Source organism: Ornithorhynchus anatinus, chromosome X2 (genome assembly GCF_004115215.2).
Source record: "Ornithorhynchus anatinus isolate Pmale09 chromosome X2, mOrnAna1.pri.v4, whole genome shotgun sequence".
In the NCBI taxonomy this organism is placed as follows: domain Eukaryota; kingdom Metazoa; phylum Chordata; class Mammalia; order Monotremata; family Ornithorhynchidae; genus Ornithorhynchus; species Ornithorhynchus anatinus.
This window is the reverse complement of record NC_041750.1, coordinates 9,175,713-9,203,366: the sequence shown is the minus strand read 5'-3', so window position 1 is coordinate 9,203,366 and position 27,654 is coordinate 9,175,713. Positions and strand designations below refer to the sequence as shown.

Genomic DNA, 27,654 nt, shown 5'->3' with positions numbered 1-27,654 from the left:
GCCTCAAAAGTCAAGTAATTTGAGAGGTAGGCAAAACGTACACCCCAACTTCATAATATCTCATAGCCCAGCTGGTCTAAATGAAATGACCGCAGTTTTTAACTCTTGTAAAATCTTAAATTTCAGCCACCTATCCCCACTTAGATGGAGTCAGATTATTCACTCTCTAGTTTACCTGACAGACCTTTTAAGATGCTGTTAGCCTCTTACCTTCTATCACGCATCATCGGTGCTGGAGAAAAAGGGCCTACGGCAGTTTCAGCTGGCTGTGGGCGTTCTCTTGGCAGGCTGCACAGTGACATTTTGGCAGTTATATATATATATATATATATATATAAATGACTAATATATCACTCTCCTTCCATTTCTTCTGCAGTACTAGGGTAACCAACAGGTTCAAATGCCAGGGTCACGCCTATATTTCCAAAGCATTCTGATGGGCATGGATTTGCATCCAATCTCTCAAAAATTGTGTAGGACCAGTTGGGTGGTATAAATCAGAAATATTCTATGACTGCAGCAATCCACCTAGGAGGGTGAGCTAGGTAGCCCTGCTGACTCTGTTCATTCCCATTCTGTTCTCAGCACAGCCCTCTTTTACTTGGAAAAAATATCTCCAAGCGCCATAATCTTTCACTATGAATTCTCATGGGAAAAGTCATGGTGGGGATCCATACATAATTCTGACTTCTGACAAAACCTTTGGTTATCATTGTCTTACTTCCCATGATCCAAACACCGGGCATAGGGAAATGTTGGAATGTTTTTGCTGTGAATACAATATTCACTTTGTTTCTGGAATTTTTAATATCTGTTTCCAATCCTTTTGAGTTAGTCCCATGTTGGAGAAGGACTGTCTTCTACTGAATCCAACATTTAATACAATGCTGGGCAAATGGTAAGTGCTTCACAAATAACACTATTATTTATTAATATTATTACCACCACCATCATTATTATTAGGTAGACTGTTGCCTCAAAAGTCAAGTAATTTGAGAGGTAGGCAAAACGTACACCCCAACTTCATAATATCTCATAGCCCAGCTGGTCTAAATGAAATGACTGCAGTTTTTAACTCTTGTAAAATCTTAAATTTCAGCCACCTATCCCCACTTAGATGGAGTCAGATTATTCACTCTCTAGTTTACCTGACAGACTTTTTAAGATGCTGTTAGCCTCTTACCTTCTATCACGCATCATCGGTGCTGGAGAAAAAGGGCCTACGGCAGTTTCAGCTGGCTTTGGGCATTCTTTTGGCAGGCTGCACAGTTAGATACATATATAAAAATGACTAAATAATGTAATATCACTCTCCTTCCATTTCTTCTGCAGTACTAGGGTAACCAACAGGTTCAAATGCCAGGGTCATGTCTACACTTCCTCAGTACTTGGATGGGCATAGATTTGCATCCAATCTCTCAAACACAGCATAGGACCTTTTGGGTGGTACAGATCAGAAATGTCCTATGACTGCAGCAATCCACCTAGGAGAGTGAGCCAGATAGCCCTGCTGACTTTGTTCATTCCCATCCTATTCTCAGCAAGGTCCTCTTGTACTTTGAAAAAATATCTCCAAGCCACATAACCCTAACATCTGACAAAACGTTTATCATGGTCCTACTTCCCATGATCCAAACGCTGGGCATGGAGTGATATTGGAATGATTTTGCTATGAATACACCAATCACTTTGCATCTGAAAATTTTAATATCTGTTTCCAATCCACTTAAGTTAGGCCCATGTTGGAAAGGGAATGTCTTGCATCAAATCCAGTACTTTAAACACTGATGGGCAAATGGTAAGTGCTTCACAAATAACTATTACTATTATTATTGTTAATATCATCATCATCATCAAAAGGTAGCCTGTTGCCTCAGAAGTCAAATAATATCCTACACTCTAACCTCATAATATTTCACAACCCAGGTGGCCAAACAAATGATTACAGTTATTGCTTCTATAAAACCTTAAATTTTGGCCACCTATTCCCAATTAGAAGGAGTTGGATTATTTACTATCCTGTTTACCCAATAGGTTGTTAAGATTTTATGAGCTGTTAGCCTACCTCCTATCCTGCATCAGCAATTGAGAAAAAGGGTTTCCTGCAGGTTCAGCTGATTCAGGGAGTTCACTCCGCAAGCTGCACAACATCATTTTGACAGTTAGATACATATGTATTAATGAAAGGAAGAATAATACTATTCTCCTTCCATTTCATCTGCACTACTGTGACAGCAACCCGGTACAAATGCCAGGGTCGTGTCTATATTTCAGTAGCATTTTGATGTGCATGGATTCACTTCCAGTCACTCGGAAATTGGCAAGACCATTTAATACTAATAACTGTGGTATCTGTTAAGCGCTTACTATGTCCCAAGCACGGTATTAAGCTCTGGGGTGGATAAAGGCAAATCGGTTGGACACAATATCTGTCCCAGGTGGGGTTCACAGTCTCAATCCCCATTTTACAGATGAGGTAATTGAGGCACAGAGAAGTGATGTGACTTGCCTAAAGCCACACAGCAGACAAGTGGCGGAGCCAGGATTAGAACCCATAACCTTATGACTCCCAGGCCCGGGCTCTATCCACAGAGCCAAGCTGCTTCCCTATGACCATTTGGGCCATATGGATCAAAAATGTCTTATGTCTGCAGCAATCCACCTAGAAGGGCAAGCAAGATAGCCCGGCTGACTCCCTTCATTCTTATCCTAATTTCAGCATGGCTCTTGTTACTTGGGAAAAAATACCTCAAGGGAGGGAAAAGTCATGGCAGGGATCTATACATATACCTACCAATCCTTTCCACATTCCCTTCCAGATGCTGACTTCTGACAATACTTTTGGTTATCATGCCCCTCATTCCCCTGATCCAAAAGCTGGGCATAGGGTGATACCCAGTCAGAAGAACCTGGGTTCTAATCCCAGCTCTGCCACATGTCTGTGACCTTGGGCACGTCACTTAACTTCTCTGGGCCTAAATTCCCTCATCTGTAAAATGGGGATTAAGAGAGTGAGCCCCATGTGGGACAAGGACTGTGCTTGGAATAGTGCTCGGCACATAGTAAGTGCTCAACAAGTAAAATAATAACGATAATAATAACGTTGCAACGTTTTTGGCATGAATACACAAATAACTTTGCACCGGGAAATTTTTATGTTTCAATCCATTTTGTTGGGAGTTCGCCACATGTTGGAAAGGAACTGTCTTATATCAACTCCAGCATTTAATACACTGCTAGGCAAAAGGTAAGTGCTTTACAAAGAACACTATTATTACTATTATGATTATGCTTATTAGTAGGCAGGCTGTTGCCTCAAAAGTCAAACTGAGTAGTACGCAAAACCTATACTCTAAAATTCATAGTATCTCATAACCCAGGTAGTCAAAGTGAAATTATTACAGTTACAGCTTCTAGAAAACTTTAAATTCTGGGCACCTATCCCCACTTAGACACAAACGAATTATTTATCATGTTTTATCTGATGGATTGTTAAGATTTTATTAGCTATTAGCCTCATACCTTTGATAGCGAAGCATTACTGATCCAAAGAAAGGGTCTACTGCGGATTCCACTGGCTTAGGGCATTCTTTCTGCTGACTGCATGGCATTTTGACAGATAGATACATATATATTAATAATTAAATGCTATCATACCACTCTCCTTGCATTTCACCTACAGGACTGCGATAACAACCAGGTGCAAATGCCAGGGTTGTGTTTACATTTCCATCCAATCTCTCAAAAATAGGTTAAGACAATTTGGGTCATATGCATCAGAAATGTCCTATGACTACAGCAACCCACTTGGGAAGGTGAGAAAGAAAGCCCCCTCTGACTCTGTTCATTTCCATCCCATTCTCAGCATGGCTCTTGTTTACTTGGGAAAAATATCTCTAAATCCCATAATCTTCTACTATGACTTCTCAGGGAAGGAAAAAGTCAGGGCAGGGATTTACACATATTCCCCTCTCAACTTTTCTCACATTTCCTTCTAGATGCTGACATCTGACAATACTTCTGGTTACCACGCCCCACCTTCCCATGATCAATTGCTGGGAATGGGATGATAGAATGTTCTTGGTGTGAATACACAAATCACTTGGGATCTGGAATTTTTTAGTACTGTTTCCAATCCACGTGAGTTAGTCCCATGAGGAAGGGGACAGTCTTGTATCGACTACAGTATTTAATGGGATGCTGGGCAAATGGTAAGTCCTTAAAAAATAACGCTATTATTGTTATTATTATTACTGTGATGATGATTATTCACAGACTGTTGCCTAAAAAGTCAAATAATTTGAGTAGTAGGCAAAATTTACAATCTAAGTTCTTAATATCACATGACTCGGGGTAAAAATGAAATTACTACAATTTTTGCTGTTACAAAACCTTAAATTCTGGCCACCTATCCCTGCTTAGATGCAGTTGGATTATTAACCCTCAGCCTTATCTGATAGATTTTCAAGATTTAATTAGCTTTTTGCCTCCTACCTTCGACTGCGTGACTTCAATGGTCTGGTAAAAAGGCCCTCTGCAGGTTCCACTAGCACAGGGCGTTCTGTCTGAGTGCTGCACAGCATCATTTTGACAGTTAGATACATATATATTAATGACTAAATTACAAAATACCAGTCTCCTTCCATTTTATTTCCAGTACTGCGATAACAATCAGGTATAGAGGCCAGGGCCATGTTTACATCTCAGTAGCATTTTGATGAGCCTTGATTCACATCCAATCTCTCAAAAATAGCCTAGGATCATTTGGGTCGTATGGAACTGAAATGTCCTATGACTGCAGCAATCCATGTAGGAGGGTGAGCAAGATAACCCAGCTGACTCTGTTTACTCCTATCCCATTCTCAGCACGGCCTTTCTTTATTTGGGAAAAAATATCTCCAAGCCCCATGATCTTCTACTATGACTCCTCAGGGGAGGGAAAAGTCATAGCAGGGAGCTATATGTATTCCTGCCAAATTTTCTTACAGTCCCTATCAGATGCTGATATCTAACAATAGTTTGGTTATCATGCCCCTATTTCCCAAGATCCAAAAGCTGGGCATTGGGCGATGGAGCAGCGTGGCTCAGTGGAAAGAGCACGGGCTTTGGAGTCAGAGGTCATGGGTTCAAATCCCAGCTCGGCCACTTGTCAGCTGTGTGACTTTGGGAAAGTCACTTAACTTCTCGGTGCCTCAGTTACCTCATCTGTAAAATGGGGATTAAGACTGTGAGCCCCACGTGGGGCAACCTGATTCCCCTGTGGCTACCCCAGCGCTTAGAACAGTGCTTGGCACATAGTAAGTGCTTAACAAATACCAACATTATAATATTTTTGGTGTGAACACACAAATCCCTTTTGGATCCTGAATCTTTCATTACTGTTTCCAATTCACCTGACTTAACCCCATGTGGAAAGGGCCTGTCTTGTATCGACTCCAGCATTTAACACAATGCTGGGCAAATGCTAAGTGCTTAAAAAAAACCATTATCGTTATTGTTATTTTTATGATGATTAACAGACAGTTGCCTAAAAATTCAAATAATTTGAGTTATAGACAAAATCTACATCCTAACGTCATAATATCTCATAAGCCCAGGTGGTCAAAATGAAATTACTGCAGTTTTTGTTCCTGTAAAACCTTAAATTCCAGCCACCTATCCCTACCTAGACACAGGTTATTCATTATCTGGTTTACTCCATAGATTTTTAAGAATTTGTTAGCTGTTAGCCTCCTACCTTTGATCCCTCATTGTTGGTGGTTGAGGAAAAAGGTCTTCCATAGGTTTCACTGACTTAGGGTGTACATTCTGTGGGCTGCACAGAATCATTTTGACAGTTAGATACATATATATTAATGACTACATGATATGATACCACTCTCCTTCCATTTCATCTCCAGTAATAATAATAATGTTGGTATTTGTTAAGCGCTTACTATGTCCAGAACACTGTTCTAAGCGCCGGGGTAGATACAGGGTAATCAGGTTGTCCCACGTGAGACTCATAGTCTTAATCCCCATTTTACAGATGAGGTAACTGAGGCACAGAGAGGTCAAGTGACTTGCCTAAGGTCACACATATGACAAGTGGCAGAGCTGGGATTCGAACCCATGACCCCTGACTCCGAAGCCCGTGCTCTTTCCACTGAGCAGTCGTGATAACAAGCGGGTACAAATGTCAGGGTCATGTTTACATCTCAGTAGCATTCTGTCGAGCTTCGATTCACATCCAATCTCTCAAATAGCATAGATCCATTTAGGTCACATGGATCACAAATGTCCTCCAACTTAGACTGTAAACTCATTGTGGGCAGGGAATGTGTCTGCTTATTGTTGTATTTGTTGTATTGTACTCTTCCAAGTGCTTAGTACAGTGTTCTGCACACAGTAAGCGCTCAATAAATACATTTGAATGAATTAATTCCCATCCTTTACTCAGGACTGCCATTCGTTACCTGGGAAAAATATCTCCAAGCCCCATAATCTTCCACTCTAATTTTTCAGGGGAGGGAAAAGTCATGGTAGGGGATCAATTCATATTCCCACTGGATTTTCTGACATTCCTTTCCAGAAACTGACAAGAATTTCTGGTTATCATGCCCCACCTTCTCATGATCCAAACACTGGAGTGATGCTGGAGTGTTTTGGGTGTGAATACAAGTTAGCCCCATTTGGAAAAGGGACCATCTTGTATTGACTTCAGCATTTAATAAAATGCTGTGCAAATGGCAAGCTCTTAAAAAATAACATTGCCATTATTTCTTTTACTACTACTGTTATGATTATGATGATGCAGAGATCCCTGCCTAAAAATTCAAATAATTTGAGTAGTACACCAAACCTACATTTACCTTCATAGTGGCTCATAATCCAGGTAGTCAAAATGAAAATAGTGCAGTTATTGCTTCTATAAACCCTTAAATTCCACCAACCTATCCTCAGTTAGATGCAGTCAGATTATTCATTATCTGGTTTACCTGATAGATGTTAAGATTTTATGAGCTCTTAGCCTCCTACCGTCTATCACGGATCATCAGTTGCAGAGGTTCTACTGCAGTTCTATTGGCTTAGGGCATACTATCTGCATCATTTTGACAGATACATACATATTAATGGCTAAATAATATACCAATCTCCTTCACTTTCATCTGTAGTCGTGTGATACCAACCAGTGACAAATGTCTGGGTCATGTCTACACTTCAGCAGCACAATGACTCCATTCTCTCAAAAACAGCCTATGACCATTTGGGTCACCTGGATCTGAGATGTCCTATGACTGCAGCAATTTAATTAGGAGGGAGAGCAAGAAAAATCTCACTGCCTCCGTTCATTCTCATCCTATTCTCAACATGGGTCTTGCTTACATGGGAAAAATACCTCCAAGCCCAATAATCTTTCACTATAACTTCTCAGGGGAGGGAAAAATCATGGCAGGGATCTATACATATTCCTGCTGATCCTTTCTCACATTCCCTTCCAGGTGGTGACATCGGACAATACTTCTGGTTATCACTTCCCTATTTCTCATGTTCCAAACGCTGGGCATGGGGTGATGTTGGAATATTTTTGGCGTGACTACACAGATCACTTTTGGATCTGGAATTTTTAATTACCGTTCCCAATCCACGTGAGTTAGCCTCATGTTGGAAGAGACAGGTTTGTATCGACTCCAGCATTTAACACAATGCTAGGGAAATAGTAAATGCTTAAAATAGTAACACTATTGTTATGATTATTATTACACTTACCAATAGGCCTCAGAAGTCAAATAATTTGAATAATATGCAAAGCCTACATTCTAACTTCATAATATCTCATAACACAGGTGGTTGATATGAAATTATTACAGTTATTATTTCTATAAACCCTTAAATTCCTGCCATCTATCCCCACAGTTGGATTATCCTCCAGCTGGATAACTTGACAAATTTTTAAGATTTTATGAGCTTTTAGTCTCCTACCTGCAGTCCCGCAGCAACAGTTTCCCAGAAAAAGGGTCTACTGAAGTTTCTACTGGCTTGGGGCGTTGCCTCGGCCGACTGAAAAGCACCATTTTGAAAGTTAGATACTAATGATTAAATAATGAAATACTGCATCCCTTCCATTTCATCGAGTACTGTGATAACCAACAGGTCCAAATACTAGGGTCATATCTACATGTCAGCCGCGTTTTGACGGGCATGGATTCGCATCCAATCTCTCAAAAATAGCGTAGGACCGTTAGTGTCTTACGAATCAGAAATATCCCCTAAGACTGCAGCAATCCACCTAAGAGGGTGAGCAAGATAGCTCAGATGATCCTGTTCATTCCCATCCCATTCTCAGCCCAGGTCTTGTTTAATAGGGAAAAATATCTCCAAACTCCATCATCTTCCACTATAACTTCCCAGGGGAGGGAAAAGTCTTAGCAGGGATCTATTCATATTCTTGCCGATCCTTTCTCACTTTCCCTTCCAGACGCTGACATCCGACAATACTTCTCGTTATCATGCCCCTACTTCCCATGATCCAAACACTGGGCATCGGGTGATGTTGGAATGTTTTTGGTGCCAGTACACATATCACTTTGCATCTGGAATTTTAAATTCCCGTTTCCAATCCACTTAATTTAGACCCATGTTGAAAAAGGACTGTCTTGTATCAACTCCAGCATTTAAGACAATGCTTGGCAAATAGTAAGCGCTTAACAACACTATGGTTATTATTGTACTTATTATTATTATTAGTCATAGACTTGTCTAAAAAGTCAAATAATTTGAGTACTAGGCAAAATCTACACTCTAAATTCATAATATCTCATAACCCACGTGGCCAAAATGAAATTAATGCAGTTATTGCTTCTATAAATGTTTGAATTCTGGCCACCTATCACCACTTAAACAGTCTCAGATTATTCACTATCTGGTTTACCCAATAGGTTTTTAAGATTTTACTAGCCATTAGCCACTTACCTTTGATTTTTCAGCATTGGTGACAGAGGAAAAGGTTCTTCTGCAGCCTTAGAGCGCTCTCTCAATGGGCTGCATAGCATCATTTTTACAGTTAGATACATATATACTGATGGCTAAATGATTATAAAACCACTCTCTTTCCACTTCATCTGCAGTACTCCGATAACAACCAGGTTCAAATGCCAGGGTCATGCCTACATTTCCACAGCATTTTGTAGTGCAAGGATTTGCATCCAATCTCTCAAAAACAGCCTAGAACCATTTGGGTGGTACGGATCAGAAATGTCCTATGACTGCAGCAATCCACCTAGGTGGGTGAGCAAGGTAGACTGACTGACTCTTCATTACCATCCCATTCTCAGCATGGGGCTTCTTTACTTAGGAAAAATAACTCCAAGCCCCATAATCTTCCACTATGACTTCTCTGAGGAGGGAAAAGTCATGGCAGAGATCCTATACCTATATCTCACATTCCCTTCCCGCTGCTGACATCTGACAATATTTCTGGTTATCATGACCCTAATTCCCATGATCCAAATGCTGGATATGGGATGATGTTGGAATGTTTTTGGTGAGAATACACAAATCGTTTTGCTTCTGGGATTTTTAATATTTGTTTCCAGTTCACTTGAGTTAACCCCATTTTGGAAAGGGACTATCTTGTATTGACTCCAGGATTTATTATAATGCTGGGCAAATGCTAAGTGCTTAACAAATAACACTATTATTACTATGCTTATTATTAGCCAGACAGTTGCCTTAAAAGTCATTCAATTTGAGTAGTGGGCAAAAATCTAAGCCCTAAATACATCTCTCATACGTAGTTGGTCTAAATGAAAATAGTGCAGTTACTGCTTCTATAAACCCTTAAACTGCAGCCATCTATCTCTACAGATTCAGTTGGATTACTCGCTATCTGAATAACCTGACAAATTTTTAAGGTTTCATAAGCTTTTAGCCACCTACCTGCGATCCCGAAGGACCAGTTTTCCAGAAAGAGGTTCTATTGAAGTTTCTACTGGTTTGGGGCGTTGTCTCAGCCGACTGAACAGCACCATTTTGAAAGTTAGATACATATTTATTAATGATTAAATAATGAAATACTGCACCCCTTCTATTTCATCTGGAGTACTGCGATAACCAACAGGTCCAAATGCTAGGGTCATGTCTACGGGTCAGCATTTTGATGTGCATGGATTCGCATCCAATCTCAAAAATAGCATAGGACTGTTAGTGTCTTACAGATCACAAATATCCTAGGACTGCAGCAATCCACCTAGGAGGGCGGGCAAGGTGGCCCAGCTGATTCTTTTCATTCCCATCCCGTTCTCAACCCAGCTCTTGTCTTGCTGGGAAAATATCTCCAAACCCCATCATCTTCCACTATAACTTTCCAGGGAGGGAAAAGTAATGTCAGGGATCTATTCCTATTCCTGCCTATCCTTTATCACATGCTGCTGACATCTGACAGTACTTCTGGTTATCATGCCTGTACTTCCCATGATCCAAATCCTGGGCATGGGGTGATGTTGGAATGTTTTTGGTGCTAGTACACATATCACTTTGCATCTGGAATTTTAAATTCCCATTTCCAATCCACTTGATTTAGACCCATGTTATCGACTCCAGGGTTTAATATAAAGCTGGGTAAATAGTAATCACCTAAAAAAACCTATTATTATTATTATACTTATTAAGATGCAGCCTGTTGCCTCAAAAGTCAAATAACTTGAGTAGCAGTCAAAAACCTACAGTCTAATCAATCAATTGTATTTATTGGGCCCTTACTGTTGGCCGAGCACTGTACTAAGTGCTCGGGAGAATACAGTATAACAGAGTTGAGAGACATGTTCCCACCCCACAAAGAGCTTACAGTCTAGGAAGAGACAGATATTTACTTGAATAAATTAATTCATTATTAATTAATGAATTAATTCATTATTAATTCATTTATTCATTAAGTCATGGCAGGGACCTGTACGTATTTCCGCTGATCTTTTCTCACAATCCTGTCCAGATACTGACATGTGGTAATACTTTTATTTATCATGCCCCTAGTTCCTATGATCCAAGCATTGGGCTTGAAGTGATGTTGGAATGTTTTTGGTGTGAATATACAAATCACTCTGCATCTGGAATTTTAAATTGCTATTTCAAATCCAACTGATTCAGCCCCATAAAGGAAAGAGACTCTCTTGTATCAAATCCAGCATTTAATCAAATACTGGGCAAATGGTGAGTCCTTAACAAATAATACTGTTATTATTATTAGTCATATTGTTACTTCAAAAGTCAAATAACTTAAGGAGTAGGCAAAACCTACACTCTAACGTCATAATATCTCATAACCCGGATGGTCTAAATGAAATAAAGGTAGTTATTGTTTCTATAAACTGTTAAATTCCTGCCACCTATCCTCACTTAGACACATTTGGATTATTCACTCTCTGTCTTATTCGATAGATTTTTAAAGATTTTATGAACTGTCAGTCTCCTACCTTTGGTCTCTTGATATAGGTAATCTAGAAAAAGGATCTACCGTACGTTCCACTGACTGAGGACGTCCTCTATCTCTGCTGAACAGAACCATTTTAACAGTTAGATATATATTATTGACTAAACGATATAGTACCAATCTTCTTCAATTTCATCTGCAGTATTGTGATAACTAGGTACAAATGCCAGGATCAGGTCTATGTTTTCGTAGTATTTTGACACACATGGATTCGCATCTAATCTCACAAAAATAGCCTAGGACCATTTTGGTCATATGGATCAGAAATGTCCCATGACTGCAGTAATTTACCCAGGAGGGTGAGCAAGCTAGCCCTACTGATTCTGTTCATTCCCATCCTATTCTCGGCATGGCCCTCTTTTACTTGGGAAAGATATCTGCAAGCCCCATAATCTTCCACTATGACTTCTCAGGGGAGGGAAAAGTCATGACAGGGATCTCTACACATTCCCGCCGATCCTTTCTTACTTTCCCTTCCAGATGCTGACATCCGACAATAGTTCTGGTTATCATGCCTCTAATAATAATAATAATAATGTTGGTATTTGTTAAGCGCTTACTATGTGCAGAGCACTGTTCTAAGCGCTGGGATAGATACAGGGTAATCAGGTTGTCCCACTTGAGGCTCACAGTTAATCCCCATTTTACAGATGAGGTAACTGAAGCACAGAGAAGTTAAGTGACTTGCCCATGGTCACACAGCTGACAAGTGGCTGTGATCCAACCACTGGGGATGGGGCAATGTTTGAATATTTTTGGCAATGACTACACAAATCACTTTGCATCCAAAACTTTTAATATCTGTTGCCCATGCACTTGAGTTAGCCCCATGTTGGAACGAGACTATCTTATATCTACTATCTTCTGCTAGTAAATGGTAAGTGCTTAAGAAATAACACCACTAACTACGATTATTATTATTAGGCAGACTATGCCTCAAAAGTCAAATAATTTGAGTAGTAGGCAAAATCTACACTGTAACTACATAAATCTCATAACCTGGTGGTCTAAATAAGTAGTTATTGCTTTGAGAAATCCTTCAATTCCTGTCACCTATAACTTCTTAAAGGCAGTCAGATTATTCACAGTCCGGTTGATCTGAAAGATTTTTAAGATTTCATAAACTGCTAGCCTCCTACCTTTGGTCCCGCAGCATGGGAAAATGAGAAAAAGGGTCTTCTGAGGGTTTCACTGGCTCAGGGTGTTCTCTCTGCGGGCTACACAGCAAGATTTTGACAGATGCATATTTATTAATGACTAAAAAATATATCGCTCTTCTTCCATTTAATCTGCAATACTTCAATAACAACCAGGTTTAAATGCCAGGGTCATGTATTTATGACAATAGCAGTTTGACGCAAATGCATTCCCATCTAATCCCTCAAAAGCAGCCTAGGATTTAGGTTGAATGAATCATAAACGTCCTCTGATGCAGCAATCCACCTAGGAGGGTGAGCAAGATAGCCCTGCTCATTTCCATCCCATTCTCAGCATGGCCCTTGTTTACTTGGGAAAAATACCTGCAAGCCCCATAACCTTCCATTATGACGTCTTAGGGAAGGCAAAAGCCGGACAGGAATCTATATATAGGTCCGCTGATCCTTTCTCACAATCCTTTCCAGATGTTGACATCTGATAATACTTCTATCATACCCTTTCTTCCCATGATCCAAATGCTGGGCATATGGTGATGCTGGCATATTTTGAGGTGAATACGCAAATCACTTTGCATATGGTCTTAATATCTGTTTCCAATCCACTTGAGTTAGTCCATGTTGGAAAGGATATGTGTTTTCTACCGACTCGATTATCTAATACAATGTGAGCTAAAATGGTAAGCCCTTAACAATGAACACTGAATATTACGCTTATTACTAGGCAGAGTGAAAAGTCAAATAATTTGAGTAATAGGGAAAAACCTACACTTTAACATCATCTCACATAACCCAGATGGTCTAAATGAAATTAGTGTAGTTATTGCTTCTATCAACTTTTAATTCTTGCCTCCTATCCCCACCTAGATTATTCACTCTGCATTATCTAATAGATTTTTAAGGTTTTATTAGCTGTTAGCCTCCTACCTCATGTACCGCAGCTTCAGTGTTGGAGGAAAAGGATCTAATGCACGTTTCACTTGCTCAGGACGCTCACCCTGAATGCTGCACAGCATCATTTTGACAGTTAGTTACACATATATTAAGGACTATATAATACCGCTCTCCTTCAATTTCATCTGAGGTACTGCCATAACCCCAGATTCAAATGCTAAGGTCAGGTTTACATTTCTGTAGCATTTTGACATGCATGGATTTGCATCCAATCTCTCAAAAATAGCCTAGGACCACTTGGGTCATATAGATCCAAAATGTCCTATGACTGCAGCAATCCACTTAGGAGGGTGAGCGAGACAGCCCAACTGACACTGTTGATTCCCATCCCATTCTCAGCATAGTCCTTTACTTGGGAAAAATATCTCCAAGTCCCATAATCTTCCACTATTACCTGCCAGGGGAGGAAAAAATCATGGCAGGGATCTATACATACTCCCACCAATCCTTTCTTGCATTTCTTTAACATGTCCAAAACAGAACTCCTTATTCTCCCACCCAAAATTTGTCTTCCTCATGACTTTCCCATCACTGTAGACCGCATCCTCTGTCTCAAAAGCCTGCAACCTTGGCGTTATCTTTGACACATCACTTGCATTTAACCCATATATTCAATCTGTCACCAAATCCTATTGGTTCAACTTTCACAACATTGCTAAAATCCACCCTTTCCTCTTAAATTCAAACTCATACCACCTTAATTCAAGCACTTATCATTGCATCAGCCTCCTTGCTGACCTCTCTGCCTCATTTTTCCATTCCAATCCATATTTCACTCTGTTGCCCAAATCATTTTTCTACAAAACCATTCTATCTACGTTTTCCCAATTCTCAAGAACACCAGACAATACTTATGGTTACCATGCCCCTACGACCCATAATCCAAACGCTAGGCAGAGGGTGATGTTGGACTGTTTTGGGCACGAATACACATATCACTCTGCATCTGGAATTTCAAATTCCTGTATCTAATCCACCTGAGTTAGTCCCATGTTGGAAAGGGACTGTCTTGTATCAACCCCAGCATTTAATATAATGCTGGGCAAATGGTAAGTGCTTAACAAATAACACTATTATTAGTAGTAGTGTTATTGATAGGCAGACTGTTGCCTCAAAAGTCAAATAATTTAAGTGGTGGGCAAAACCTACACTCTAACTTCATAATATCTCATAACCCAGGTAGGTCTAAATGAAATCAGTGCAGTTATTGCTTCTATAAACCCTTAATGCCACCTAAAACTGCTTAGACACAGTCAGATTATTCAGTCTGGTTGATGTAATATATTTTAAAGATTTTATAAGATATTAACCACCTACCTAGGATCCTGCAACATCGATACTCCAGGAAAAGGGTCTCCTGCAGGTTTCACTGGCTTAGGGCGTTCTTTCCGAACACTGCACAGCATAATTTTGACAGTCAGAGACACATGTATTAATAATTAAATATTATAAAACCTCTATCCTATGTCATGTGCAGTAGTGCAAAAATCACCATGCACTAATGTCAGAATCATGTCTACATTTCTGTAGAATTTTATGTGCATGGATTTGAATCCAACCTCTCAAAAACAGACTAGGATCATTTGGGTCATATGGATCTGAAATGTCCTATGACTGCCACAATCCACCCAGGAGGGTAAGCAAGATATTCTGGCTGACTCCGTTCATTCCCATCCCATTTTCAGCACGACTCTTGTTTCCTTGGAAAAAATATCTCCAAGCCCCCAAATCTTCCACTCTGACTTCTCGGGGAAGGGAAAGGTCACAGCAGGGATCTATACATATTCCTGCTGATCCTTTCCCACATTCCCTTCCAGAGGCTGACATCTGACAATACTTCTGGTTACTATGCCCCTACTTCCACTGATCTAAACACAGGACATGGGGTGATATTGGAATTTTTGCATCTGGAATTTTTATTATGTTTCCAATCCACTTGAGTTAGCTCCACGCTGGAAAAGGGAATGTCTTGTATCGACTTCAGCGTTTAATACAATTCTGGACAAATGGTAAGTGATTAACATATAACACTAGAATTACTGTTATTTATACTGACTGTTGTCTCAAGAGTCAAATAATTGGAATAGTAGACATAATCTACACTCTCAATACCTTCCAATACCCTGGGTGGTCTAAATAAAATTTAGTCATACTCTGACTGGGCTAACAGATTTTTCAGATTTTATTAACAGTTAGCCTCCTACCTTAAATCCCATGGCATCGGTGATTGAGAAAAAGGGTCTACTGCGGGTTCCGCCAGCTCAGGGCGTTCTCTCCATGGGCTGTACAGCATCATTTTGACAGTTAGATATATATTAATGACTAAATGACCTAATACCACTCTCCTTCCATTTCAACTGAAGTTACAGCATAACCACTAGGTTCAATTGCCAGGGTCATGTCTACATTTCTGTAGCATACTGACAAGCATGGACGCAAATGAAATCTCTCAAAAATAGCCTACGATCATTTGGGTCAGAGGGATCAGACTTTAGCAATCCACCTAGGAGGGCAGGCAAGATAGCCCATATAAATATGTTCTACCCGATTGTCTTGTATCTATTCCAGCATTTTACACAGTGCTGGGCAAATAAAAATAATAAAAACAATTGTGGTTAAGTGCTTATGATGTTTCAGGCCCTGTTCTAAGTGCTGGGGGTAGATACAAGCCAATCGGGTTGGACCCAATCCAAGGTCCACTTGGGGCTCACAGTCTTAATCCTATTTTAAAGATGAGGTAACTGAGGCACAGAGAAGTGAAGTGATTTGCCCAAAGTCACACAGCAGACAAGTTGCGGAGCTGGGATTAGAATCCATGATTTTCAGGTGTGTGCTCTATCCACTGTGATGCTTAACAAATAACATAAGTACTACTATTATGATTATCCAGACTGGTGCCTCAACAATCACATAATTTGTGTGGTAGGCAAAGCCCATACTGTAATTTCATAATATCTCATAAGCCAGATTGATCTGAATGAAATAAGGGGCTTGGAATTGAATGTAATGGAACAGTAATTGCTTTTTTAAACTTTTAAATTTCTGCCATGTACTCCCAATTATAATTGGTCAGATTATTCACTCTCTGGCTTATCCAATACATTTTTAAGATAATGATCTGTTGTTAACCTCCTACCTGCCAACATTCAGCATACGTGACTCAAGAAATGGGGCATCTGTAAACTCCATTGGCTCAAAGCTTCTTCTTTCCCTGTTGCATATCATTTGATGAGTTAGATATATATATCTATATATATAGATATATATATATGACTAAATAAAATGTCACTCATCTCCTGTTTCATCTGCATTAGAGAGTTATCAACCCAGTTCAAAGTGCCTGTGTCATTCCTGCATTTCAGCAGCATTTTGATTTTAACTGGCGTAGTATCCAATCTCTCCAAAAAAATCTAGACCCATTTGGGTCATATGGATCAGAAATGTCCAAGAACTGCACCAATCCATCTAGGAGGGTGAGCAAGATATCTTTGCTCACTTGGATCATTCTCTAATTCATTTCATTCAATCGTATTTATTGAGCACTTACTGTGTACAGAATACTGTACTAAGTGCTTGGGAGAGTACAATATGACAATAACAGTTGCATTCTCTGTCCACAGCATTCCCATCGTCATCACTGCTCTTGTTTACTGGGGAAAAGTATCTCCAAGCCCCATAATCTACCATGATGATTTTTCAATGGAACAAAAGTCATGATAGAGATCTATAGGGGTTCCCTCCCTAGGCTTTATCTCACACCCTTCCAGATGCTGACATTTGACACCACTCCTGATTCTCATGCTCCCAATTCCAGTGATCCCCTATGCTGGGCATTTGGAAGATGTTGGAATGCTTTCGTGCAAATACACAAATCACTTTGCATGTGGATGATTTAATATAGGCTTCTGATCCACCTGACTGGGTCCCTCCTAACAATTAATAATTGTGGTATTTGTTATATGCTTACTATGTGCCAAGCACTATATTAAGCACTGGGGTAGATACAAGATAATCAGGTCCCACATGGGGCTCACAGTCTAAGTAAAAAGGAGAACAGGGTATTGAATCCACCTTCTGAAGATGAAGGAACTGAGGCACAAAGAAGTGAGGTGTTTGCCCTAGGTCACACACCAGACAAGTGGCAGAGCCTGGGTTAGAACCCAGGTCCTCTGACTCCCAGGCCCACGCTCTTTCAGCTAGGCTTCTCCTGATTATTTTGTACCAATACCAACGTTTAATACAGTGCTAGACACATACTAAACACTTCACAAATAACACAATTATTATCCTTATAATTATTCACATTGTTAAATCAAATGTCAAATAATTTTAATAGTAGACAAAACCTACACAAACTTCAAATTATATAATAATTCAGAATTAAATGAAATAAGGGCCTTTGAATTTAATGTAATGGAACAGTTCCTGGGTTTTTTAAACTTCAAAAATCACCTATTCCCACTTATACATTGGTTGAATTATTTACTCTCTGGTTTATCTGGTTTATCTGATGGATTTTATCAGCTATTAGTATCAAAAAAAACTCAAAAACCACTTGGGAAGTATGTTCTATAACTGCAGCAATTCCCCTAGGAGGGCATGTAAAATAACCCTATTGATTCAGTTTATTCCCATCCCATTCTCAGCACTGCTCTTGTTTACTAGTGAAAATTATCTCCGAGCCCCATAACCTACCACTATAAATTATCAGGGGAGAAAGAGTCACGGTAGAGAGCTCTACCTTTTTCCCTCTTTCCATTCTCAAATTCCCTGCAGATGCTACCAGGTGGCTATGCTTTGAGTTTTCAGTCTCCTAATACCAGTGATTCCTGTGCTAGGTTTTGGGAGATGTTGCAAGATTTGTGTGTGAATTTTGCATATGGATGATTTAATATCTGTTTCCAATCCAGCTGAGTGAACCCCATGTGAGATGGGGACCGTATCCTGATTATCCTATTATCTACACAAGTGTTCAGTACAATGCTGGGCACATATTTAGTGCTTGACAAACAATACAATTATTATTACTATAGTGATTATAATTACCCAGATTACAGCCTCAAATCATTTGAGTAGTAGAAAAAACCTACACTGTAAATTCATAATATCCCATTACCCAGGGCTAAGTAAAATGAGGGCCTTGGAATAAAATGTTATGGAACAATCATTGCTTTTTTAAATGTAAATTCCTGTCATCTGTTTCTATTTATATGTGGCTGAATTACTCTAAGTTTATCCAATATATTTTTTTTAAATTTTATCAGCTGTTAACCTCCTTCCCTCCAATGTGCAGCATCTGGGATTCAAGAAATGAGTTTCTCACAAGTTCCACTGGCTGATGGCTTCCTCTCTTGTCACTGCACAGCATCATTTTAGCAGTTAAAAAATACATATATTAATAACTAAGCCACATAATACCACTCTTCTGTTTCATCTGCACTAGTGAGCTACCATCCTGGTTTGAATGCCTGTGTTATGTTTACATTTCAGCAGCCATTTGACTCTAATGAGTCAGTATTCAATCTCTCAAAAAAAAGTCTAGAGCCATTTGGGTAGTATATATCAGCAGTGGCCTATAATTCAAGCAATCCATATGGCTGGGAGGGTGTGCAAAATATCCCTACCGACTGTTCATTTCCATCCCATTTTCACCACTGCTCTTGTTTACTGGAGAAAATATCTCCACATTTCCTAATCTACCACTATGATTTTTCAGGAGAGCAAAAGTCATGGGAAAGATGGACATATGTTCTCTCCTACCCTTTCTCCTATACCCTGCCAGATGCTGATGTTTGACCATGATTCTGATTATCACATCACCACTTCTAGAGACACCTCCGCTGGAGATGGGGAGACAGAGTGAATTTGGGGTGAATAACATAAATTAATTTGAATCTAGATGTTTTTATATATGCTTCCAATCCATCTGACTGTGTCCTTTCTGATTAACTTGTTTAAAACCCAGCACTTAATACAGTACTAGACCCATAGTAAGTGCTTAAATAAAAAAAATTGTATTATGATTATCTAGATTATTAAATCAACAGTCAATAAATTTGAGTAGCAGAAAAAACCTGCATTGCAACTTCAGAATATCTGATTTTCCGAGGGGTCTAACTAAAACAAGGACCTTAGAATTAAATATAATGAAACAAACATTGCTTTTTTAAACTTAAATTATTGTCACCGCCTCCCACTTACATGTGGTCAGATTACTCACTCTGGTTTATCTGACATATTTTAAAGATTTTCTCAGTTACTAGCTGCTTACCTTTTATCTCGCAGCTTCTGCAATTCAGAAAACAGGTCTCCTGCAGGTTTCGCTGGCTCAGGGCATGTCCTCTCACTGCAGCAGAGCATCAATTTGAAAGTTAGATACATATATGAATGATGAAGCCTAACACTGCTCTCTTTCTGTTCCATCTGCATCGGTGCGATACCATCTGAGTTTCAGTGCCTCTGCCATATCTGTAATTCAGTAGCATTTTGACTTGAATGGACTTGAATCCAATCTCTCAAAAAAAGAATACCAAAACCCAACAACCCAAAAACAAGAACGATTTGGGTACTATGGATAAAAAATGTCCTATAATTGCAGGAATCCATCAAGAGGATATGTAAAATCCCCTGCTGGCACTATTCATTCCCGTCCTATTCTCAGTGCTACTTGTGGTTCCTATACTGGCCAAGAGAAGATGTTGGAATGTTTTTGGTATGAATGCACATATCATTTTGCACCTGAATGGTTTCAGATCTGCTTCCAATCTCCTCAAGTGAGCCCCGTGTAGGACTTTGTCCCATCTATCTTGTATCTACCACATGGTTTAATGCAGTGCTGGGCAAATAGTAAGTGTTTAACATAAAATACATTATTACTATTACTGTTATTGTTACCCAGATTGTTGCCTCAAAATTCAAATAACTTGAGAAGTAGACAGCACCTACACTATAACTTCACAATATCACGTACCAGGGTGGTCTAAAGAAAATAAGGGACTTGGAATTAAATATAATGGAAGAATCATTACTTTTCTAAACTTAAATTTCTGACACATTCTCGCTTATACAGGAATATTCACTCTCTAGTTTACCCAATAGAGTTTTAAGATTTTATCAGCTGTTCACCACATATCTTCCTTCATACAGCATGTCCATTTTGGAAAATCTAAAGCTTCCATTGGCTCAGTGTTTCCTGTCTCACTGCTGCACAGAACCATTTTGACAGTTATATACAGAAATTAATGATAAAAAATAGCTCTTTCCTTCCGTTTTTATATTAATAACTAAATAATATAACAAAATTATCTATTTCATCTGCATTAATAAGATACCATCCCAGTTCAAATGCTTGTGTCATGTCTCCATTTCAGTAGCATTTTGACTCGAACGGATTACCATGCAACTTCTCAAAAAAAAAAAATCAAGAACTTTTTGGGGAGTATCGATTACAAATGTCCTATAACTGCAGGAATCCACTTAGGAGGGTTTGCAAGATATCAATGCTGATATTTTCTCCTGTGATTCTCTTAACAGCTACTGATTAAGAAAAATAATCTCCAAGTCCTAAAATCTACCACTCTTCTTTTTCAGGGGAGAAAGAGTCATTCATGGCAGAGATCTCTGTGTGTCTTTTCTTCTGTCCTTTTTCACTTTCAAATTCCCTTTCTGATGCTGACATTTGACATTACTTCTAGTTATCATACACCACTTCCAGGATATAAATGACTAAATATTATACTTATCTCCTTTTTCATCTGCATTCATGAAATACCATCATGGTTATAATTGCCTGTGATTTGCCTTAATTTCAGAAGCATTATGACTCAAAAAGATTAGCATTCAATCAAACAAAAAAGTCAAAAACCAATTGGGTAGTACGGAATAGAAATATCCTATAATTGCAACAATCAATCTAGGAGGGTAAACAAGATATCCTTGCTGCCTCTGTTCAGTCTGATTCCATTCTAAATTCTACACAGGTTTAACTGAGAAAAATACTTCCAAGTTCCATAATCTTCAACTTAGATTTCTTGGGGGGCACTATGGCAGAAGTCTATCCTATCCTCCTATCCTTTCTCACATGCCTTTCCAGATGCTGACACTTGACAATACTTCTGGTTTTCAAGCCCTTCATTTCCAACTAATTCTATATTGGATACTGGGAGATGCTGGAATATTTTGGTGTAACTCCCTTTCATCTGGATATTTTAATAGATGTGTCCAATCCACTTGATTTATCCCCATGTGAGACAGGAACTGTGTTGCACCTGATTGTCTTGTATCTACCCCGGCATTTAATACAGTACCGGGCACATAGTAAGCACTTAACGTATAACATTATTATTACTATTCATATTATGATGCAGATTGTTGCTTCAGAAGCCAAATAACTTTAAGAGTAGATAAAAACTACACTGGAACTTAATAATAATATCGTATAACCTCAGTGATCCAAATGTTATAAGGGCTTTGGAATTAAATGTAATCAATCAGGCATTGCTTTTTAACCTTTTACATTCCTGCCACCTATTCGCACTGCTACTTGAACAGATTATTCACTCTCCCATTTATCTGATAGATTTTTATGATTTTATCAGCTGTTAGAATCCTACCTTACATCCTGGACTATCTGTGATTCAGAAAACAGGCCTCTTAAAGGTTCCACAGGCTCAGGACTTTATTGCTTAAAACTGCGCAGCACCATTTCAACAGATACATATATTAATGTGTAAATAATACAATACCACTCTCCTTCCATTCTATCTGCATTAGTAAGTTACCACCCTGGTTCAAATGTCCATGTTCTATCTGCATTTTGGTAGCCTTTTGGTTTGAATGGATTAGCATACAATCTCTCAAAATAGGTCTAGAACCATTAGGGTCATATGGAATACACACATCCTATAGCTGTAGCAATCCTTCTAAGAAGGTGTGCAAGATATCCCTGCTGACTCAGTTCTTTCCCATTTCATTCTCGGTATGATTCTTCTCGTACCTGGGGAAGATATATTTAAGCCCCATACTCTACCACTCTGCTTTTTCAGGGGAGGAGAAGTCATGGTGGAGAACTCTACACATTTTCCCTCCTGTCCTCTCTCATATTTCCTCCCAGATGCTGACAACTGACAATACTTTTGATTATCATCTCCAACATCCAATGATCGTTAATCTGGCAATGGGGAGATGTTGAGATATTTTTGGTGTGAATGTATAAATTAATTTGCATCTGGATAATTTAATATCTTCTCCCAATTCATCTGAGTGGGTCCCATGTGGGATAGAGACTGTCTCCCACCTGATTACCTTGTACCTACTTCAGCATTTAATACAGTACTGTTCGAATGGTGAGCACTCAACACATAACACTATTACTACTGCTCTTATCATCGTCCAAACCGCTGACTGAAAAGTCAAATAACTGAGTAAATGACAAAGCCTACATTAAAACTTAATAATATCATAATCTGGGTGGTCTAAAAGAAGTAAGACTTTTGGAATTAAATGTGATTAAACAGTCATTGTTTTTTAACCTTTTACATTCCAGCTGCCTATTGCCACTTATACATGTACAGATTATTCACTCTCCCATTTATCTGATAGAATTTTAAGATTTTATCAGCTATTAGAATCCTACCTTACATTCTGGACCATCTGCGGTTCAGAAAACGGGTCTCCTACAGATTCCACAGGTTCAGGACTTTCTTGTTTATAACTGCATAGCACCATTTCAACAGAGAGATACACGTATTACTGTGTAAATAATGCAATACCACTCTCCTTCCATTCTATCTGCATTAAGATACCATCCAGTTTCAAATGCCCGTGTCATATCTGCATTTCAGTAGCATCTAAATTCAAATGGATTAGCATCCAATCTCTCAAAAAAAAAAGTCTAGAACCATTTTGGGTAACATGGAATATATTATTATTATTATTGTATTTATTAAGCGCTATGTGCCAAGCACTGTTCTAAGCACTAGGGTAGATACAAGGTAAGCAGGTTGTCCCACATGGGGTTCACAGTCTTAATCCTCATTTTAAGGATGAGGTAACTGAGGCCCAGAGAAGTTAAGTGACTTCCCCAAAGTCACACAACAGACACGTGGCAGAGCCGGAATTAGAACCCATGACCTCTGATTCCCAAGCTTGTGCTCTTTCCACTAAGTCACGCTGCTTCTTATATACACATCCTATAACTGCAGCAACCCTTCTAAAATGGTGGGCAAGATATCCCTACTGACCGTTCTTTCCCATCCCATTCTCAGTACAGCTCTGCCCATAGTAAACACTCAGTAAATACCAATGATTGTTCGATTACTTGGGCAAAATATCTCCAAGCCCCAGAATCTAGCACTCCACTTTTTCAGAGGATAAAAGGTCATGATGGAAATCACTAGACGTCTTCCCTCCTATGCTATTTCTCATTTCCTCCCAGATGCTGACATGTGACAATACTTTTGATTATCATCCCAATCTTCCAATGATCCTTAATCTGGAAAATTGGAGATGTCCAGATATTTTTGGCATGAATATACAAACCTCCTTGAATCTGGATGATTTAAAATTGGTTTCCAGTTTACTTGAATGAACCTCATGTGGGACCAGGACTGTGTCCCACCTGATTATTTTGTATGTGCCATATCATTTAATACAGTGCTGGGCCATTATTATTATTATGCAAGTGCCATCAAGTCATTTCCAGTTCATGCATCTCTATGGATACATTTTCTCTAGACCTTCCTATCTTCTGCCATAATTTGTATCCCTGATAACGGTTCTTCCCTTATCACTGTTATGGTTTCTATTCCTCTAGCTGCCAGTATGCCTCTTCCATGTTTTCCATGGACTTTTCCTAGCATTAGTGCCTTCTCCAGAGAATTAGTCCTCCTGATGACGTATCCAAAATATGCTAATCTAAGTCGAGCCATTTGGCCTTCCAAAGACAACCTTAGCTTAACTTGCTCCAAAACTTGTTTGTTTTTTGATACCATTACTACTACTATTCATATTATTATGAAGATTGTTGCTTCAAAAGCCAAATAATTTTAGTAGTAGATAAAACCTACACTGGAACCTAATAATAATATCTTATAATCTCAGTGGTAATAATGTTGGTATTTGTTAAGTGCTTACTATGTGCTGAGTACTGTTCTAAGCGCTGGGGTAGACACAGGGGAATCAGGTTGTCCCACATGGGGCTCACAGTCTTAATCCCCATTTTACAGATGAGGTAACTGAGGCACCGAGAAGTTAAGTGACTTGCCCAAAGTCACACAGCTGACAAGTGGCCGAGCCAGGATTCAAACCCATGACCTCTGACTCCAAAGCCCACGCTCTTTCCACTGAGCCACGCTGCTTCTCAGTGATCTAAATGTTATAAGGGCTTTGGAATTAAATGTAATCAAACAGGCTTTGCTTTTTAAGCTTTACAGTCCTGACGCATATTCCCACTTCTACATGAACAGATTATTCACTCTCCCATTTGTGTGACATATTTTTAATATTTTATCAGCTGTTAGAATCCTACCTTACATCCTGGACTATCTGTGGTTCAGAAATTGGGTCTCCTACAGATTCCATAGGCTCAGGACTTTCTTGCTTAAAACTGTGCAGCACAATTACGACAGATACGTATATTAATGTGTATATAATATAGTACCACTCTCCTTTCATTCTAGCTTACTAAGATACTATCCTGATTCAAATGCCTGTGTTATATTTACATTTCAGTAGCATTTTGATTCAAATGGATTAGCAACAAATCTCTCAAAAAAAAGTTTAGAATCATTTGGGTAATGTGGAATACACACGTTCAATAACTGCAGCAATCCTTCTAGGAAGGTGTGCAAGATATCCCTGCTGACTCAGTTCTTTCCCATCCCATTCTCAGCATGATCCTTATCCTACTTGGGGAAAGTATCATTAGGCCTCATAATCTACCACTCTGCTTTTTCAGGGGAGGAAAAGTCTGGGTGGAGAACTCTACACATCTTCTCTCCTGTCCTCTTTCACATTTCCTTCCAGATGCTGACACTTTAGATTATCATCCCCAACTTCCACTGATCATTAATCTGGCAATTGGAAGATGTTGCAATACTTTTGGTGTGAATGTACAAATCCCTTTGTATGTGGATGATTTAATATCATCTCCCAATTCATTTGAATGGGCCCCATGTGGGATAGGGCCTGTCTCCCACCTGATTATCTTGTACTTACCCCAGCATTTAATACAGTACTGCTCAAACAGTAAGAACTTAATACATAACACATTATTACTACTCTTATTATCCAAATTGCTGACTGAAAAGTCAAATAATTTGAATAGTAGACAAAGCTTACACTAGAACTTAATAATATCATAATCCAGGTGATCTAAAAGTTATGAAGGCATAGAGTTAAATGTAATTGAACAGTCATTGTTTTTTAATCTTCTGCAATCCTGCCCTATTCCCATTTCTACATGAACAAATTATTCACTCTCCCATTTATCTGAAAGAATTTTAAGACTTTATCAACTATTAGAGTCCTACCTTTCATCCTGGACCATCTGCAATTCATAATATGGGACTGCTTCAGATTCCGCAGGCTCAGGACTTTCTTGCTTAAAACTGCACAGCACCATTTTCACAGATAGGTACATATATTACTGTGTAAATAATGTAATACTGCTCTCCTTTCATTCTATCTGCATTAGTAAGATACCATCCCAGTTCAAATTCCTGTCATATCTGCATTTCAGTAGCATTTTGATTCAAATGGATTAGCAAACAATGTCTCAAAAAAATGTATAGAATCATTTGGGTAATGTGGAATACACACATCCTATAACTGCAGCAATCCTTCTAGGAAGGTGTGCAAAATATCTCTGCTGACTCAGTTGTTACCCATCCCATTCTCAGTACGATCCTTACCCTACTTGGGGAAAATATCTTCATGCATCATAATCTAACACTCTGCTTTTTCAGGGAAGGAAAAGTCTGTGTGGAGAACTCTACACATCTTCCCTCCTGTCCTCTTTCACATTTCCTTCCAGATGCTGACAACTGACAATACTTTAGATTATCATCCCCAATTTCCAGTGATCGTTAATCTGGCAATTGGGAGATGTTGAGATATTTTTGGTATGAATGTACAAATCACTTTGCATCTGGATGATTTAATATCATCTCCCAATTCATTTGAATGGGCCCCATGTGGGATAGGGCGTGTCTCCCACCTGATTATCTTGTACTTACCCCAGCATTTAATACAGTACTGCTCAAACAGTAAGCACTTAATACATAACACTATTATTACTACTCTTATTATTACCCAAATTGCTGACTGAAAAGTCAATTTGAGTAGTAGACAAAGCTTACACTAGAACTTAATATCATCATAATTCACGTGATCTAAAAATTATGAAGGCTTTGGAATTAAATGTAATTGAACAGTCACTGTTTTTTCATCTTCTGCAATCCTGCCACCTATTCCCATTTCTATATGAACAAATTATTCACTCTCCCATTTATCTGAAAGAATTTTAAGACTTTATCAACTATAAGAATCCTACCTTTCATCCTGGACCATCTGCAATTCATAATATGGGACTGCTTCAGATTCCGCAGGCTCAGGACTTTCTTGCTTAAAACTGCACAGCACCATTTTCACAGATAGGTACATATATTACTGTGTAAATAATGTAATACTGCTCTCCTTTCATTCCATCTACATTAGTAAGATACCACCCCGGTTCAAATGCCTGTCATATCTGCATTTCAGTAGCATTTTGATTCAAATGGACTAGCAAACAGTGTCTCAAAAAAAAGTATAGAATCATTTGGGTAATGTGGAATACACACATCCTATAACTGCAGCAATCCTTCTAGGAAGGTGTGCAAAATATCTCTGCTGACTCAGTTGTTACCCATCCCATTCTCAGTACGATCCTCATCCTACTTGGGGAAAACATCTTCAAGCATAATAATCTAACACTCTGCTTTTTCAGGGAAGGAAAAGTCTGCGTGGAGAACTCTACACATCTTCCCTCCTGTCCTCTTTCACATTTCCTTCCAGATGCTGACAACTGACAATACTTTA

The 27,654-nt window shown here is 39.0% G+C and overlaps 1 protein-coding gene across 15 annotated transcripts in view; it reads right to left on the bottom strand.

Moving 5' to 3' along the window:
- Positions 1–27,654, bottom strand: part of SYCE2 (synaptonemal complex central element protein 2) — a 51,300-nt gene that overhangs the window by 9,572 nt on the left and 14,074 nt on the right. For 3 of the 15 annotated variants that reach the window (XM_039910498.1, XM_039910500.1, XM_039910509.1), the window contains exons 7-26: positions 27,128–27,205; positions 26,106–26,183; positions 25,103–25,180; positions 23,210–23,287; positions 19,847–19,921; positions 16,712–16,786; positions 15,780–15,857; positions 14,893–14,970; positions 13,549–13,626; positions 12,607–12,684; positions 11,451–11,528; positions 9,919–9,996; positions 8,953–9,021; positions 7,963–8,040; positions 5,738–5,815; positions 4,495–4,572; positions 3,523–3,600; positions 2,066–2,140; positions 1,184–1,261; positions 211–288 (exon numbers count right to left, since the gene is read on the bottom strand). In XM_039910498.1, the coding sequence (XP_039766432.1) occupies positions 211–288; positions 1,184–1,261; positions 2,066–2,140; positions 3,523–3,600; positions 4,495–4,572; positions 5,738–5,815; positions 7,963–8,040; positions 8,953–9,021; positions 9,919–9,996; positions 11,451–11,528; positions 12,607–12,684; positions 13,549–13,626; positions 14,893–14,970; positions 15,780–15,857; positions 16,712–16,786; positions 19,847–19,921; positions 23,210–23,287; positions 25,103–25,180; positions 26,106–26,183; positions 27,128–27,205 (1,542 nt within the window). The remainder of the gene's footprint in view (positions 1–210; positions 289–1,183; positions 1,262–2,065; positions 2,141–3,522; positions 3,601–4,494; positions 4,573–5,737; positions 5,816–7,962; positions 8,041–8,952; positions 9,022–9,918; positions 9,997–11,450; positions 11,529–12,606; positions 12,685–13,548; positions 13,627–14,892; positions 14,971–15,779; positions 15,858–16,711; positions 16,787–19,846; positions 19,922–23,209; positions 23,288–25,102; positions 25,181–26,105; positions 26,184–27,127; positions 27,206–27,654) is intronic. The other 12 variants (XM_039910499.1, XM_039910507.1, XM_039910504.1 and 9 more) reach the window with 12 other exon arrangements.